Source organism: Desmodus rotundus, chromosome 5 (genome assembly GCF_022682495.2).
Source record: "Desmodus rotundus isolate HL8 chromosome 5, HLdesRot8A.1, whole genome shotgun sequence".
NCBI classification, from domain to species: Eukaryota; Metazoa; Chordata; class Mammalia; order Chiroptera; family Phyllostomidae; genus Desmodus; species Desmodus rotundus.
This window is the reverse complement of record NC_071391.1, coordinates 95,018,429-95,031,153: the sequence shown is the minus strand read 5'-3', so window position 1 is coordinate 95,031,153 and position 12,725 is coordinate 95,018,429. Positions and strand designations below refer to the sequence as shown.

At 37.0% G+C, this 12,725-nt stretch overlaps 1 protein-coding gene across 1 annotated transcript in view; it reads right to left on the bottom strand.

The window, feature by feature from the left end:
• Positions 1–1,769: 1,769 nt before the first annotated feature.
• Positions 1,770–12,725, bottom strand: part of SLC9A2 (solute carrier family 9 member A2) — a 134,661-nt gene continuing 123,705 nt past the window's right edge. The window contains exons 9-12 of the mRNA XM_024571862.4: positions 10,288–10,384; positions 8,228–8,359; positions 7,005–7,092; positions 1,770–5,742 (exon numbers count right to left, since the gene is read on the bottom strand). Of these exons, the coding sequence (XP_024427630.1) occupies positions 5,372–5,742; positions 7,005–7,092; positions 8,228–8,359; positions 10,288–10,384 (688 nt within the window). The 3' untranslated portion in view covers positions 1,770–5,371. The remainder of the gene's footprint in view (positions 5,743–7,004; positions 7,093–8,227; positions 8,360–10,287; positions 10,385–12,725) is intronic.

Below are 12,725 nucleotides of genomic sequence, written 5' to 3'. Positions count from 1 at the left end.
TTTCTGGCAGGTGAGGAAGAGCCACTGGTCCTTTGTGTTAAAAGTAGGATCCTCTGGCTACAGCAAGAAATATTAATGGGAGGCCAAGAGCGGAGCCGTCTAGACTTTGGAGCAGTAATCCAGAAGACCATGAGGGAGAAGTGGTCCTGGGCACTGAAGGAAGGAAGTAGGTTTGGGGCAAAACCTAGAAGTCCTGGTGACTATTAGGGTGTGGCTGCAGAAAGATTCCTGAAGGGCCCTTGAGTGACACTTGGGCCTGGTCTAAGCAAAACTGAGGCAAGGTTAGAAAGACCTTTAATAAGAGTGGAGCACATTCTATGTTAACTGGCAGAGAACATATGTGGACATTGATGGGAATTCTCTAGAACATTCAGAACATTAAGAAGGTGTCTTTTCCTGAGGACGCTTCTGTAAGATACTTAGAAATCTATTGGGAGTGGGAGGCATTTCAAGCTAGGGGAAATTTCAAGCATTTGGTCATCTGCTTATAGGAGAATAGCTTTTTATTTGGAATACACAGTAAAAGCCAGCACAGTGATCTCCCCAGAAACTAACTTTGGCCTTTAAGAAGTCTTGAAATAGGTTACCACAGACCCGACCAGGATGATGTATATATATAATAGATCTGTTCTTGGAACTGCGGAACCAGGCTCTAAAATACCTAGTGTTTATAATGTACACCCAGAGTTGAGAATCATGGGGTTATACCTAAAAAAACGTTTTTCAGTTCTAATTCTTTTTTCTGAAAAATTTGCATGAAAATTTGCAGTTATGTGACAGTGATTTTCTTTAATAATAAAATCCCTTTAAATTATTATGAAATGTTGTTTATTATAACTATTAATTCTTAGAAGCCATTGTTTGCATCCTGATGGATATTTTTAAAGCAGGGTACTGAGGTACTTGAAAGTTCTAACATCTAGTATGCTAAAAACATCTTAATAAAAAACAAGCATGTGTCTTTTCTAACCATATACTGATACATACATAATGTGAAATTTATTCTACACTGATGGCAAAGAGATAGTTTCAAGATAATGTGTTTTTACACACTAAGGTTTATTTCTAATTAATCAGATGCACAAATACTACCTTATTTTAAAACATTTTACTTTAGATATCTAATTTCCCATATTGTCTAAACTCACCATTTTATAGATAGCTGTCTATGAAAACAGTAACAAAATTTCTGCTGTTTCTAGTTTACTATGTTGTGCGAAATAGTGCCAATTGTTATTTTGAAAATGGATACTCTCAAAGAGCTTGTGTTGTTCCTGGAGGGAAAAGATCATTACAAACACTGGAAGTAGAGTTAATCATTAATAACTTAAATGGCCTAAAAAGTGGACTGTAAGTATCTTGTTAGAACAAATCATTGTATTTTGATCACTGTGGTTTTAAATTATACTACATATTGGTAAATAAAAATCCATTTTCCAAATTATACACTGTGGAGGACAAAACAGTAGTTAAAATACCTATTAATAGTTTCAATTTATCGTGTGAGATAAGAGATGATCTTTCTTCAGGCTTACCGAAGAATCTCTTTCATTTTGAATAGCTGGGACTCAGGTTCTTATCCAGGCTGAAAATTACTTTTTCCTGTGATAGCTCACCTACCAGAACTCCATCCTGAGTTTGCTGAATGAAATTGAAACCACATGAACTATCCAAAATGAACCTAATATGATAAATGTGTTCTGCTGCACATGTGATGGGTGTTTGCTCTGTGTTTGCCTTTGTCTGTGCCATGTAGGCTGAAGCACAGGCCAGGGCTCTGTTAACTCCAATGTCTGACAGTGCCAGGTGATAAGGTTACTGACCATAGTGAGCATTTTCTTCTGGTCCCTTTCATAGCACCTTTACCAAGCCACTTAGAGCTACAGGTAAGGACTTAAACCAGATGCCTGAGAGGAAGAGGTAAACCTCTGTCACATACTGAAAGGTCCTGAAGTAGGTTCTGAACATTCAAAATAATATGCTCTGTATATTGAAAATTTGTTTACAGTGCTTGTGGTAACTCTATACAGAAAAACTCATTCCCTGACCATACAGGTAAGAGAAATGACCCACATTTTATTGATTATTCTTAAAAGTAGTAAAATAGAATTTTATTTTCAAAGTATAGAAAAAATTAGAAAACAGCACAAAAGGGATCAGCATATCATGTGCCAGTGCAACATACAAGAAGATTTTAGAAACTAAATATTGTGGGCATTATGTCCCCACATCTGAGGTGGCTGACCCCTTCTGAGGGTTTCAGTCACATCACATGTGAGGTGGATGGTATTGGGGAAAATAATGGAAGGGAAGAGTCATTGGTGGCAGTGACCCAATGAAGCTCTTGCTTGCCTTACAAGTGAGTTTAAGAAAGGGCCTGGTTAAAATGCGGAATATAAAGTATCACCGAGCTACATGTTTTATTCCAAAATTTAAAAAGAAACAAATGTTAACCAAGAATCCCAGATCAGCAGACTGTTCTGATTCAGGAGCCTTTCTTTTTTAAGTTGAGAAAGAGAATCAATATCCAGTGTTCAGGCCTCAGAAGATCGTGTCAACAACTATTTCAACTGCACATGATCACTCCTTAGAGAATAAAGTCAAGTGTGAGCTGTGAACTGACAACATGTTACAGTTCTCATGATTAATTATGAAATGCCAGTTTTAACATCAACATGACTTAGTGCTACAAATGTAAAACACACTGAGACATGTAAATAACTGTTCCTTTAGGCTCTTTATATGAATTGTCACCTGCCTCCACCCCCAGATAGAACAGTGTACCCCTACTACAAAGCTTAGCAAAAACCAAAGGTAATTTCAGCCCAGATAATTTGGAGGCAAGTACACAAAACCTGTTTTTTTTAAAGTATGCGATTTTATAGCCAATTTCTTGTTGTTTGCTAACTGGCATAACTATTTCTAATAGTTGGCCCTTAGAATTATATATAAAGAAATAAGCCCTGACTTTTCACTTACAGGCAGTAAAAATCAAAATTGTTACCACAAACATCAAAGACCCATCAATATTCTATAGTCACATTGGAACTTTGGTTGAATGAAGTGTTCCAACTAAGGGAGTCATCACTAAAGGTTGGGGTCTGTATGTATTACTGAAATTTAGATTAGCATATTTAGTTAAAGGGTTTAACTTCATACTGTTTCCTTCATTAGTATATAGAATTCAATAATTTCATTAAAAAGTATAGAGAAAACGCTAAATGAAATCAAATTTATTTTTCATTGTTTTTATCATTCAATAAAGAATTTGTACTGATAATAAAGATAAAAATACATGTTCCTGTTTTTAAAATTTACACAGTGTCGTGAAATTTCTTTATCTGACTTTTAATAAGTAAAAGCTCAATTTGGTTATCAACTCAAGGAGTAGTTTTATAAAAAATTTCATTTTATTCTCCTTCAGTTCCAGAGAGTTAGACTCCTTATAATATTTATTAATATAGAACACCAGGAAAAATCAGGAAACATTTTTAAGGTAATTTTCCACTTCAGCCTTCCCCTTCAAATTTCATATACTAACTTTACAAAATTTACTGTTGTCAGTCTCTAAAGTACATATCACATCTCTTGATGAATCATATTCCTATAATAAAATTATAAAGTAAATCATTTTAATTTTCAGCACATGTAGTACATATTTTATATAAATATTTTCATTTAAAATTAATATTTTTGGCATAGAATCCCAAGCTTGTAGTTTTAAATTGTGTCTACACTGCTTTCCATTGATCTACTAGGGAGAGTTTGGAAGGAAACTGTATTCTTTATGAGAATGAAGAAACTGTATCTTGCATGTATATTCTCCCCTGTCTCACACCTAGCAATCTAGCAGCCTTACAAGACTTTAGAACATTAAAATAAAAGCTAGAAAATTTACTTCTCCACATCGGTGGGGGAAGAGGCAGGGGACAGAAAACCATTGCCAAGGATTTCTAAATACTGTGTCTTTTTAAATTTATTCATGTTTTCCATCAGTTATGCTTTTATCATTTGTGTCATTTGCTGTGTTTCCAGTGTGAATTCAAGGAACTACATGAGTGTCTTGATTTCATGTCTGAACCCAGAAATTTAGAATTTTGTTCCAGTCAAGTTTTAAAAAAGGTTTGTTTTGTTCTTTTTCCAGAAAAAAATAACAGGCCAATCAATCTATAGCATAAGAGACAGAGACTCAAATCATCTTTAATGATTATGTTCCACTGCTTGTCTTTTCTGAGGTACTTTAACAAGTACTCGGGTGAGTAAAATCCATTTTTATATGAAGAACTAAGTTACCACTTTATTTGGGGAGGAGGGTGAAAAATTTACAGACTAGTGCAAAACAATAGAACGCCCATTCTCCAAAGTGCTTTCTGCCTGAATAAAATTCAAAACCTGAACTCTAACCAATTTGTTAAACACTGGAATACTGTTTATATAAACTTTCAATCTTGTTTGCTTAGATCCTGACTTGGATTCAAAGTTCTAGAATGTTCTACAGAAGAATTCTGAAGCAGGTGGTCATAGATGGGTGTGAATGGCAACCTGCCTTCTCCTCCCAGTATCACACACTATAACACCTGCCAACACAGTTTCAGCAGGTGCTGCCCTATCTCCCCACGTGCCACAGGAGGCCCCCATGGTGGAACTTTATCAAAAGCTGTCACCCAGTCTGTCACATCACAAACTGGTGTCATCCATACAACCTTTCTCTTTGCACCACTTGAACATGAAGAGGAGATGGAATCTATATGTCACCCAAACACTTGGTAGAATGAGAAACAAATTAAAAACCAGCTGATTTTCATTATTCCATAGGAGTCATGGGACCTCTGATCTGGACCCTGGCAGCCAGGCCACCGTATTGCTCTTCAGCTCGGAATCTGGAAACACCTGGACTCTAGCGGATGGCCCGCCAACCACCAGGAGCTGCCTTCTATGCATGAAGAAGATGCTCTGAGTATAGTGTCATTCACTTAAAAACTGATCACAGATACACATATTTTTTTCATAAATAAAATTTGAGGCATATGTATATATTAAAATTTTCACCAACAAGGGTGTGTTAAAAATTTCAAGTTCTGTCCTTCAAGTTCTAAAGACACACACTGTTTTTTTCTTTAGGCCTGCAAAGACTACAACTGCTAGCAACAAGTCATAAGAGACAATTGATGGGTCTTTTTTTCTTTGATTTTTCTCTTCTTTGGGTAAGCAATCATCCCATTAACCAAAGGTGTGACTCCACCACCCAAAGAGTAGATGTAGCTGCATAGAGGGTTTGAGATGGATTCCCCTGTGTCGGGTTTTGGAGTAATAACCACAGCTCTGCTGGGTCAGTCACTGCCCCTCTCCATGTCTGCTTTGACCATTTCCATTATGATTTTTCACTCCCAAAGCGGGCTTTCCAGCTTCCAGGCTCTGATGCCCTTCGGACCAACCTGGGGGGTGGCTTGGGTCGGTTGCCTTCAGTCACACTGTCTTCCTGCACCTGGCCAAATTGGCCTCTGGAGAGAAGGGGCTGCTGGAGCACGCCTGGGGTCTGGGTGGCCCCCTCTTTGCTGTGGAGAGCTGGGGGGGTGCAGGGCTGCCCTGGGCTGGAATCAACGTCTACCTCATTCTTCCATTCCATTTTGTAGGACTGGGGGGCTTTCTTTGAGAACTGATCTGGCAAGAAGCACCTGGCTCGGGGCTTTAAATTGAGGATGGTGGTCCCGGCATCTGTGTCTGAGTCGCTGCTGTTGTCACCTACCACAAACAAAAGGACATCATGGACAAGCATTTCAGAGAAAAGGTGTTATCAGTGACTGCAGTATGTTAGTATGTCAGAGGGCTCCCTCTTGGCTCGCTGTGAGAGACCTGGGCATTCTGCATGATTTCCATTAGCATTTAGGTCCACAAGCATACATTCATACTGATTTTGAAGAGTTTTTCCTATGTGCCAGGCACTGTCCTCAGCACTTTTAAATACATTAACCTATTTAACTCTCACAATCACAATTTACAGATGAAGTAACTGAGATTCAAGAGATACCAATAAGTGATGGAGTGGGCATTCCGAGACCATTGAGCAGCCGAGACCGTGCTCTCACCTGCAGCACAGGGACTGTCCCAGGAGGGTTCAGTCTTCCACACAGGAGGACACCAAGAATCAGCTGCTATTATAAAGATTCTTTTCTTTGATCTGGAATCTCATATTTTATTTTCTTCATATTTTTATAAAAGGGTGAAAACACCAATGTGCACTTTCCAAACACAGGAGTCAAGATTAGAACCAGATCACCATCAAAATTGAGGTCCTACACTTTTGTGGGCAGGACAGCTAATGGGATGCTTGCCCAGGAGTTGAGATTCTTGGAAACAATTTCTGCTGGATGCTCTGTGGTAACATGGCCATCTGCTCTTGAGTATCCAGCAGTCCCTCTCTTTTTCTCCCTCCCCACTTCTCACCTCATCCTCCTTTACCACAGACCATCATTAAACTCTCCTAGGTTAAATAAATCAACAAGAAGAAAAGGGTGGGGATATTATTGTTACTTCTACATTTTAATACATGATAATTCTAACATTTCTTCTGGGGAGTTCACAGAAAATGGAATCTACATAAAATTATCAAATACAGAGGTATTAGACTTTATGTCAAAGCTTAAATAATTACATCCAGAAGTAAAATATATGGCTGCCTTTATGAAAATCTGTTAGAATCACTGTAAAAAATTAAAGATACCTTTGCACATTTACAACTTTACCTGTTTACTAACTGCATGGTGATACTTGCTTTTGCTATATCAAATACAATCATGAAAAATAATTGATTGAATTTTTATAATATGCAGAGAACTCCATTAAAAAAAGATGCAATGCTAAAAAAGGCCACTGTATTGTTACTTCAGATTTGCCAGCTATCAAACTCACTGTGTTTAATAAAGAAGCAGAATAGGGACATCTTTCTATTCCATACACATTAGTAAAAATGTTTCAAGTCTTTCTGCTCCAACTGTATTCATTACCTGCATTAGAAATATTCTTTTTCTGTAGCTTTTCTGGAAGCTTTGTATTTTTTGGTAAGGATAAGTATCGGGAGGTTGAAGTGGAAGCCTGTAAAAAAAAAGAAAATCTTAGACTAGGTAGACATTATTTATTATATATTAGAAGTGTAAAATCTTATGACAGATCTTGTTAAAAATTAAAATGTTCTCAATTTCAAAACTATTTTGTGAGAGGCATTAGGGATGGGGAAGAAAGTTCCAAGCTATAATTGAATTTAAAAATCACTAAAGCTCTTCAAATATATAGAAGAAATCAGAGTAAAACAAAATGGAAATAAAGTGAGACCATTGGGAACAAGACATGAAAACCTTCGGGTTTGCTTAAGGAAAAGCTACTGAACCAGCTATTTATACATATGTACAAGAGAACAGATTAAAAATTGCAGTATATTTTAGTTTTATTTAATAAGTCTTGAAAGTGATAGAACAAAAAGTATTACCATAGTTAATTTGCTGACATTTCCAATGCCATTTGTCTTTAGTTTCTTTAATTTTTAATCAGTTCTACTATGTTGAACACAAAGAAAGAGATCACCTTATTCACACAAATGTGGTTATCTCTGATAACCAAATACAGAATATTATTAAAAATAAGGTGCATGCCTCTTGTATTAAATTAAGCAATCATGATATCATTTAAAATGACTTTTCTAGGACCAAGAAAAATGTTGAACCAACTGCCCTGTGAACAAACACTCACTCCCCAGTCACTGGCTTCTCCACATCAGCACACAGGCTTGCCCACATTTGGGCAGCAACCTCTCACTGGAAAGCTCAAATATTACTTTCCAAATGAATCCTGGCCCAGTCATTCTGTTTAAAATTGAAACTTGTCTGACTCTTCCCAGCACTTGCAAGTTCCTTCCTTGGCAATTTTTAATTATTTCCATAGCACGTATTGCCTTCTTTTTAACAGATAATTTACTTACTCTATTAGTGATCATTTTCCGCCTGACAAGAATATGAATTCTGCAAGTGTAGGAATTTTTCAGTTGTTTACCAATGTACCCCAAGGGCCTAGATAGAACTGTGCCTGGAACATAATAGGTGTTCAAGAAACATCTCAAAGACTTTTAAGTCAACTCTATCCCAGAATTACTGTGACAATCAGCACAGCCTCCCGAGAAGCTGCTGACTCAGCTTTTAGAGGCAGTCCACACCCCAGCTGCACACACTCCAGTTACCCTGCGCTCCCGGTTCAAGCTATTGTCCTTTCTGATGCTCTCTCGCAGACTGTGCCTCCGGCGGATCAGGATCTCCTTGGCCTGCCTCTCACTCGTGTCAGCTGTCAGGTTGTGTCTGTTGTATGACAATGTCTGAAATAAAACCACAAGAGACATTTTTTTAAAAGCCTGTTTACTGCCCCCAGAAATTCCAAAACTTCACTATGTTTCTTTGGCTTTGCATCTCAGCAAGGTACTTAACCAATGTACAGAGGGGCAAAAAAGTATGAAAGTTAACATTCTTTGAAATTTTGAAAGAATTTGGCTTCTAATAAAGGCAGTGAATAAAGTTTTTTTTAATTGGAAAGTGTGATCCTTTATAAATGAGAAAAGTCATTGAATTCATCAAGTGGCTTCATTTACCTCTAAGTACCTTATATGTATTTTACCCACTATTAGTGGCTAGGGAAAAAATACAAGCCTTCATCCATTCTTTGTTGAATAACAATTACTGGTATAAAAACAAATCACTCTGAGACACTTGTTGGTGCCATGTCTATTTGATAAAGGAAAAGTTCTTTTCAACTGGGCTGTCAAATTGAGAAAGCTGCTGCTACCATCAGCAATGATCACGACCTGGTATTTAAAGCAGTGAAATGTCTTAAGGCGGCTATATATGGCATACAGTTTTAAAAGTTTTACAGGCTACATAGAAATCTGTTGCCTAAAACATTATAATTTGTAAGTAGGTTCATTTTCTGATAGAATTAATGTATACTTCTTGGGAATATCCCTGTGTCCATATTATATAAGGCTTAGTAGATATATGGGGAAAAAAAAAAAAACAACATAGGGCTCAACTCCTGCCTTGAGATGTACCATCTAGTTGGGCATCTAAGGCTAACAAAATAATATAAATTATGATATTAAGGTCTAGACTTAAGTGGTACAGCACTATAGCATGAGCTCATTTAAAGACAAGGTTGGGAATAATGGAAGGTTTGGGGAAACATTAAAAATTCAAGAGTATGGGTCAACTGAACTGACAGGAAGCAGCAGTGGAGAGAGGGAAATGCTGCTATTAAAAGGTGCTTTAGTGCCCTTGGCAGTGTGGCTCACTTGGCTGGAGCATCCTCCAGTAAACCGAAAGGTCACAGGTTTGATGGTTGGTCAAGACACATGCCTACGTTGGAGGTTTGGTCACTGGTTGGAGCATGTACAGGAGGCAACTGATCTGTTTCTCTCCCTCCTTTCCATTCTCTCTAAAAATCAATAAGCATGTCCTCTGGTGAGGATTTTTTAAAAAGGGTGTTTTTTTTAAGGTGCTGTAGGGGAAAGGGTGGAGGAATGAACAGTATATAGAATGGAATGGGGACAACCTTTGGGGAGAGCAGCTAAGAAGCTACACAGATGACCCCAACATGAGTGAGAGGAATCCTAACAAGCAGTGTGTCCCTTAGACCATTTTGTCTCCCTATGCCTTAATTTCTTCATCTGTAAAGTGGAGACAAAAGTAACACCATTTATTAGATGGTAAATGAGCTAATGCATGCAATACACTGAAATGGGGCTTGGCAAATTGTATGTCTTCACTAAGTGTTAGCCATATTATTGCCAAACTATTAGAATAAGGAGTAAACAATGAAAATGCAGTTAAAGAAGCGATTCAGATGACGTTAAAGGAAGAATCTACAGCACTTTATGAATAACAAAAATACATTTTTAGAAGTCTAAGCAATAAAGGTATTTCATTAAAAATTATTTTCATATATATGAAATATATTTTATAAAAATATATAATACATATTTTATTTAAAAAATATATACATATATATATTTATTTAAATCTCCAAGCCTATAGTAGCAGAATTCCCAGAAGGCTTCACTGGCAGTGTCCAGAGAAGAGTGGTACCCTAACAACTGCACACTGAAATAGGGTCTGAGGGAAGAGAAGACGCCTGGTATGGAACTTCAGAGGTTGGTGTCATGGTGGGACAGTATCCATTATAACTGGACAGCGCAAAATCAGAAGGCATATTTTTAGTCAAAAGCAAGTAAATATTTTGATAAATTATTCTCACTCGCTGACGAATTTGGTAGAGATTTCTTGATAATATTTCCCGAATTTCATCCATTTCACCAGGTGTAAGCTTCCTTATTTTTTCTTCACGACAGTCACTGTGAATTTTTAGAAAAAGAATGCTTTACTATTCAATAAATATTGAAGTCAATAATATTCTTAGAGACAACATCATTATTTTAGAAGAATAATCTTAGTTTATAGTATGTGACACTTAGAAATTACTCAACATTTTAAAGTTAATTCAAAATTCTAAAAATTTTCTCTCTGTGTTGAAATCATTAGGCCAAGTTTAATCATGCATGTTTTCAGAGTCTGTTCATGCAGTTATTTTTTATAGAAGTTAAACTATAATAGCTAATAATGCTATCACTTTTCCTTTCTAATAATGCCATAAGATGGTATAAGTGGGATAAATGGTAATGGAAAACATAAAATAAAAAATAATATAGAATTTTTCCCAACAGAAACTTAAGCTGTATTTTGCTATTCTGGCCAGAGCTTAAAATACTTCATTAGTTATATTTGCAAAGACACCATTTATAATTGGTACATATATACAGTACATATCCTCATTATTTAGGATTCCAGCAAGTTCACCTCATTGCTAAAATGTATTTATAAATACACTATCAATATCTTTGGCACTGTCCCAGTCATTGACAGACTTGTACATAGTGGAAAAAAATTTGACTTGATTGACATGCAGGTTCCCAAATAAGCTATTCTTTGCCTTCTTGTTTTAGTTCTCATACTGTTAAAAAGTGTCCTCATGATCTATTTAGTGACAAATTTTTCACAGTTTTGCATTTTTTGTTGGTGATTTTGCTGTTTTAAGCATAGCTCTGAAGTGAGGTCTAGTGTTCGTATGAGCATATAAGGCTGCTATGGGCCTTCTGGAGAAAAGTTGTGTTAGATAGGCTTTGTTCAAGCACGAATTCTGGTGCTGTTGGTCACAAGTTCAATATTAATGAAACAACAATATATTTTAAATAAAGTATTTTAAATATGTTATTTATTTTTAGAGAGAAGGGGTGGGAGGGAGAAAGAGGAGAGAAACACAGATGTGCAAGAGAAACATTGATCAGTTAGTTGCCTCTTGCGTTCCCCTTACTGGGGACCTGGCCTGCAACCCAGGCATGTGCCCTGACTAGAAATTGAACCAGCAATTTTTTGGTTCTTAGTTCAGCACTCAGACGATATCGGGTGCGTTCAGGGTGGTATGTCCGTAGACTCAGGTGAGCCCTCAATCCACCGAGCCACACCAGGCAGGTGTTTTTAAACAGGAGATTATGCGTTGATTGGCTGATTAAAACATTGTGACCAGAGGTTCACAGAAACCTAACCCTGTATTTTCCCACAGGAGCAATGGTTCAGTATTTGCAAATCAATGTCTATGGGCAACTTTATAAAACCTTAAGTGCTTCAAACAATGAGAATTGACTATATTTATGTAATTGTACTCTTAACTCCTTCAAAATGATTTTGAGGAGGCTTACAAAAAATATACAGTACGATAAAATAAATAGATGAAATAAATTAAGAAAGTAAAGCTGGGGTAGTTAACTTATATAAATGGCTCTGGTCAGTGTGGCTCAGTTGATTGGAGTGTTGCCCTGTAACCAAAAAGTTGTGGGTTCAATTCCCAGCGAGGGCACATGCCTAGGTTGCAGATTTGGTGCCTGGTCGGGGTACACACAAGAAGCAACAAATCACCAATCGATGTTTCTCTCTCACATCTATTTCTCTCTTTTTCTCCCTTCTTTCCCCATCTCTCCCTCTCTTTCATCTTCTCTTCCCCATCTCTCTAAAATCAATAAGCATATCCTCCAGTGAGGATTAAAAATATGTGTGTGTGCATACAATGAGCCAACAGCACACAAAATAAAGAACATAGTTGCACACCCCTAACTGGAGACTTGGCCTGCAACCCAGGTGTGTGCCCTGACTGGGAATTGAACCAGCAACCTCTTATATTTTTATTTTAATTATTTTTTTAATCCTAGGGAGAGAGGAAAAGGAAGAGAGAGAGAGAACCATCAATGTGAGCAAGAAACATGGCTCAGTTACCTCTCATATGAAACCTAACCAGGGAACAAACCTGCAACGTAGGTATGTGCCCCAACCAGGAATTGAACCTTCAACCTTTTTGGGTAGGGGACCATGATCCAACCAACAGAACCACCCAGCCAGAGCTTTTATATTATTTTTAAATGCAAAGTTCCTGTTACTGTAAACCAACAATAATGGTAATTACTGGGATACAAATACCTATGCCCAATGGTAATGGATACACACAAAGGAATAAACAAAGAAATTCAAAGCTTCAACAAGATAGGCTTCCCTATATTTAGATGATTCATTATTGCCTCAACCTCAATTCCTTATATAATTTTGTAAGAAGCATCTTTTTAGACTGAGATGTTGTTTAGATAACTG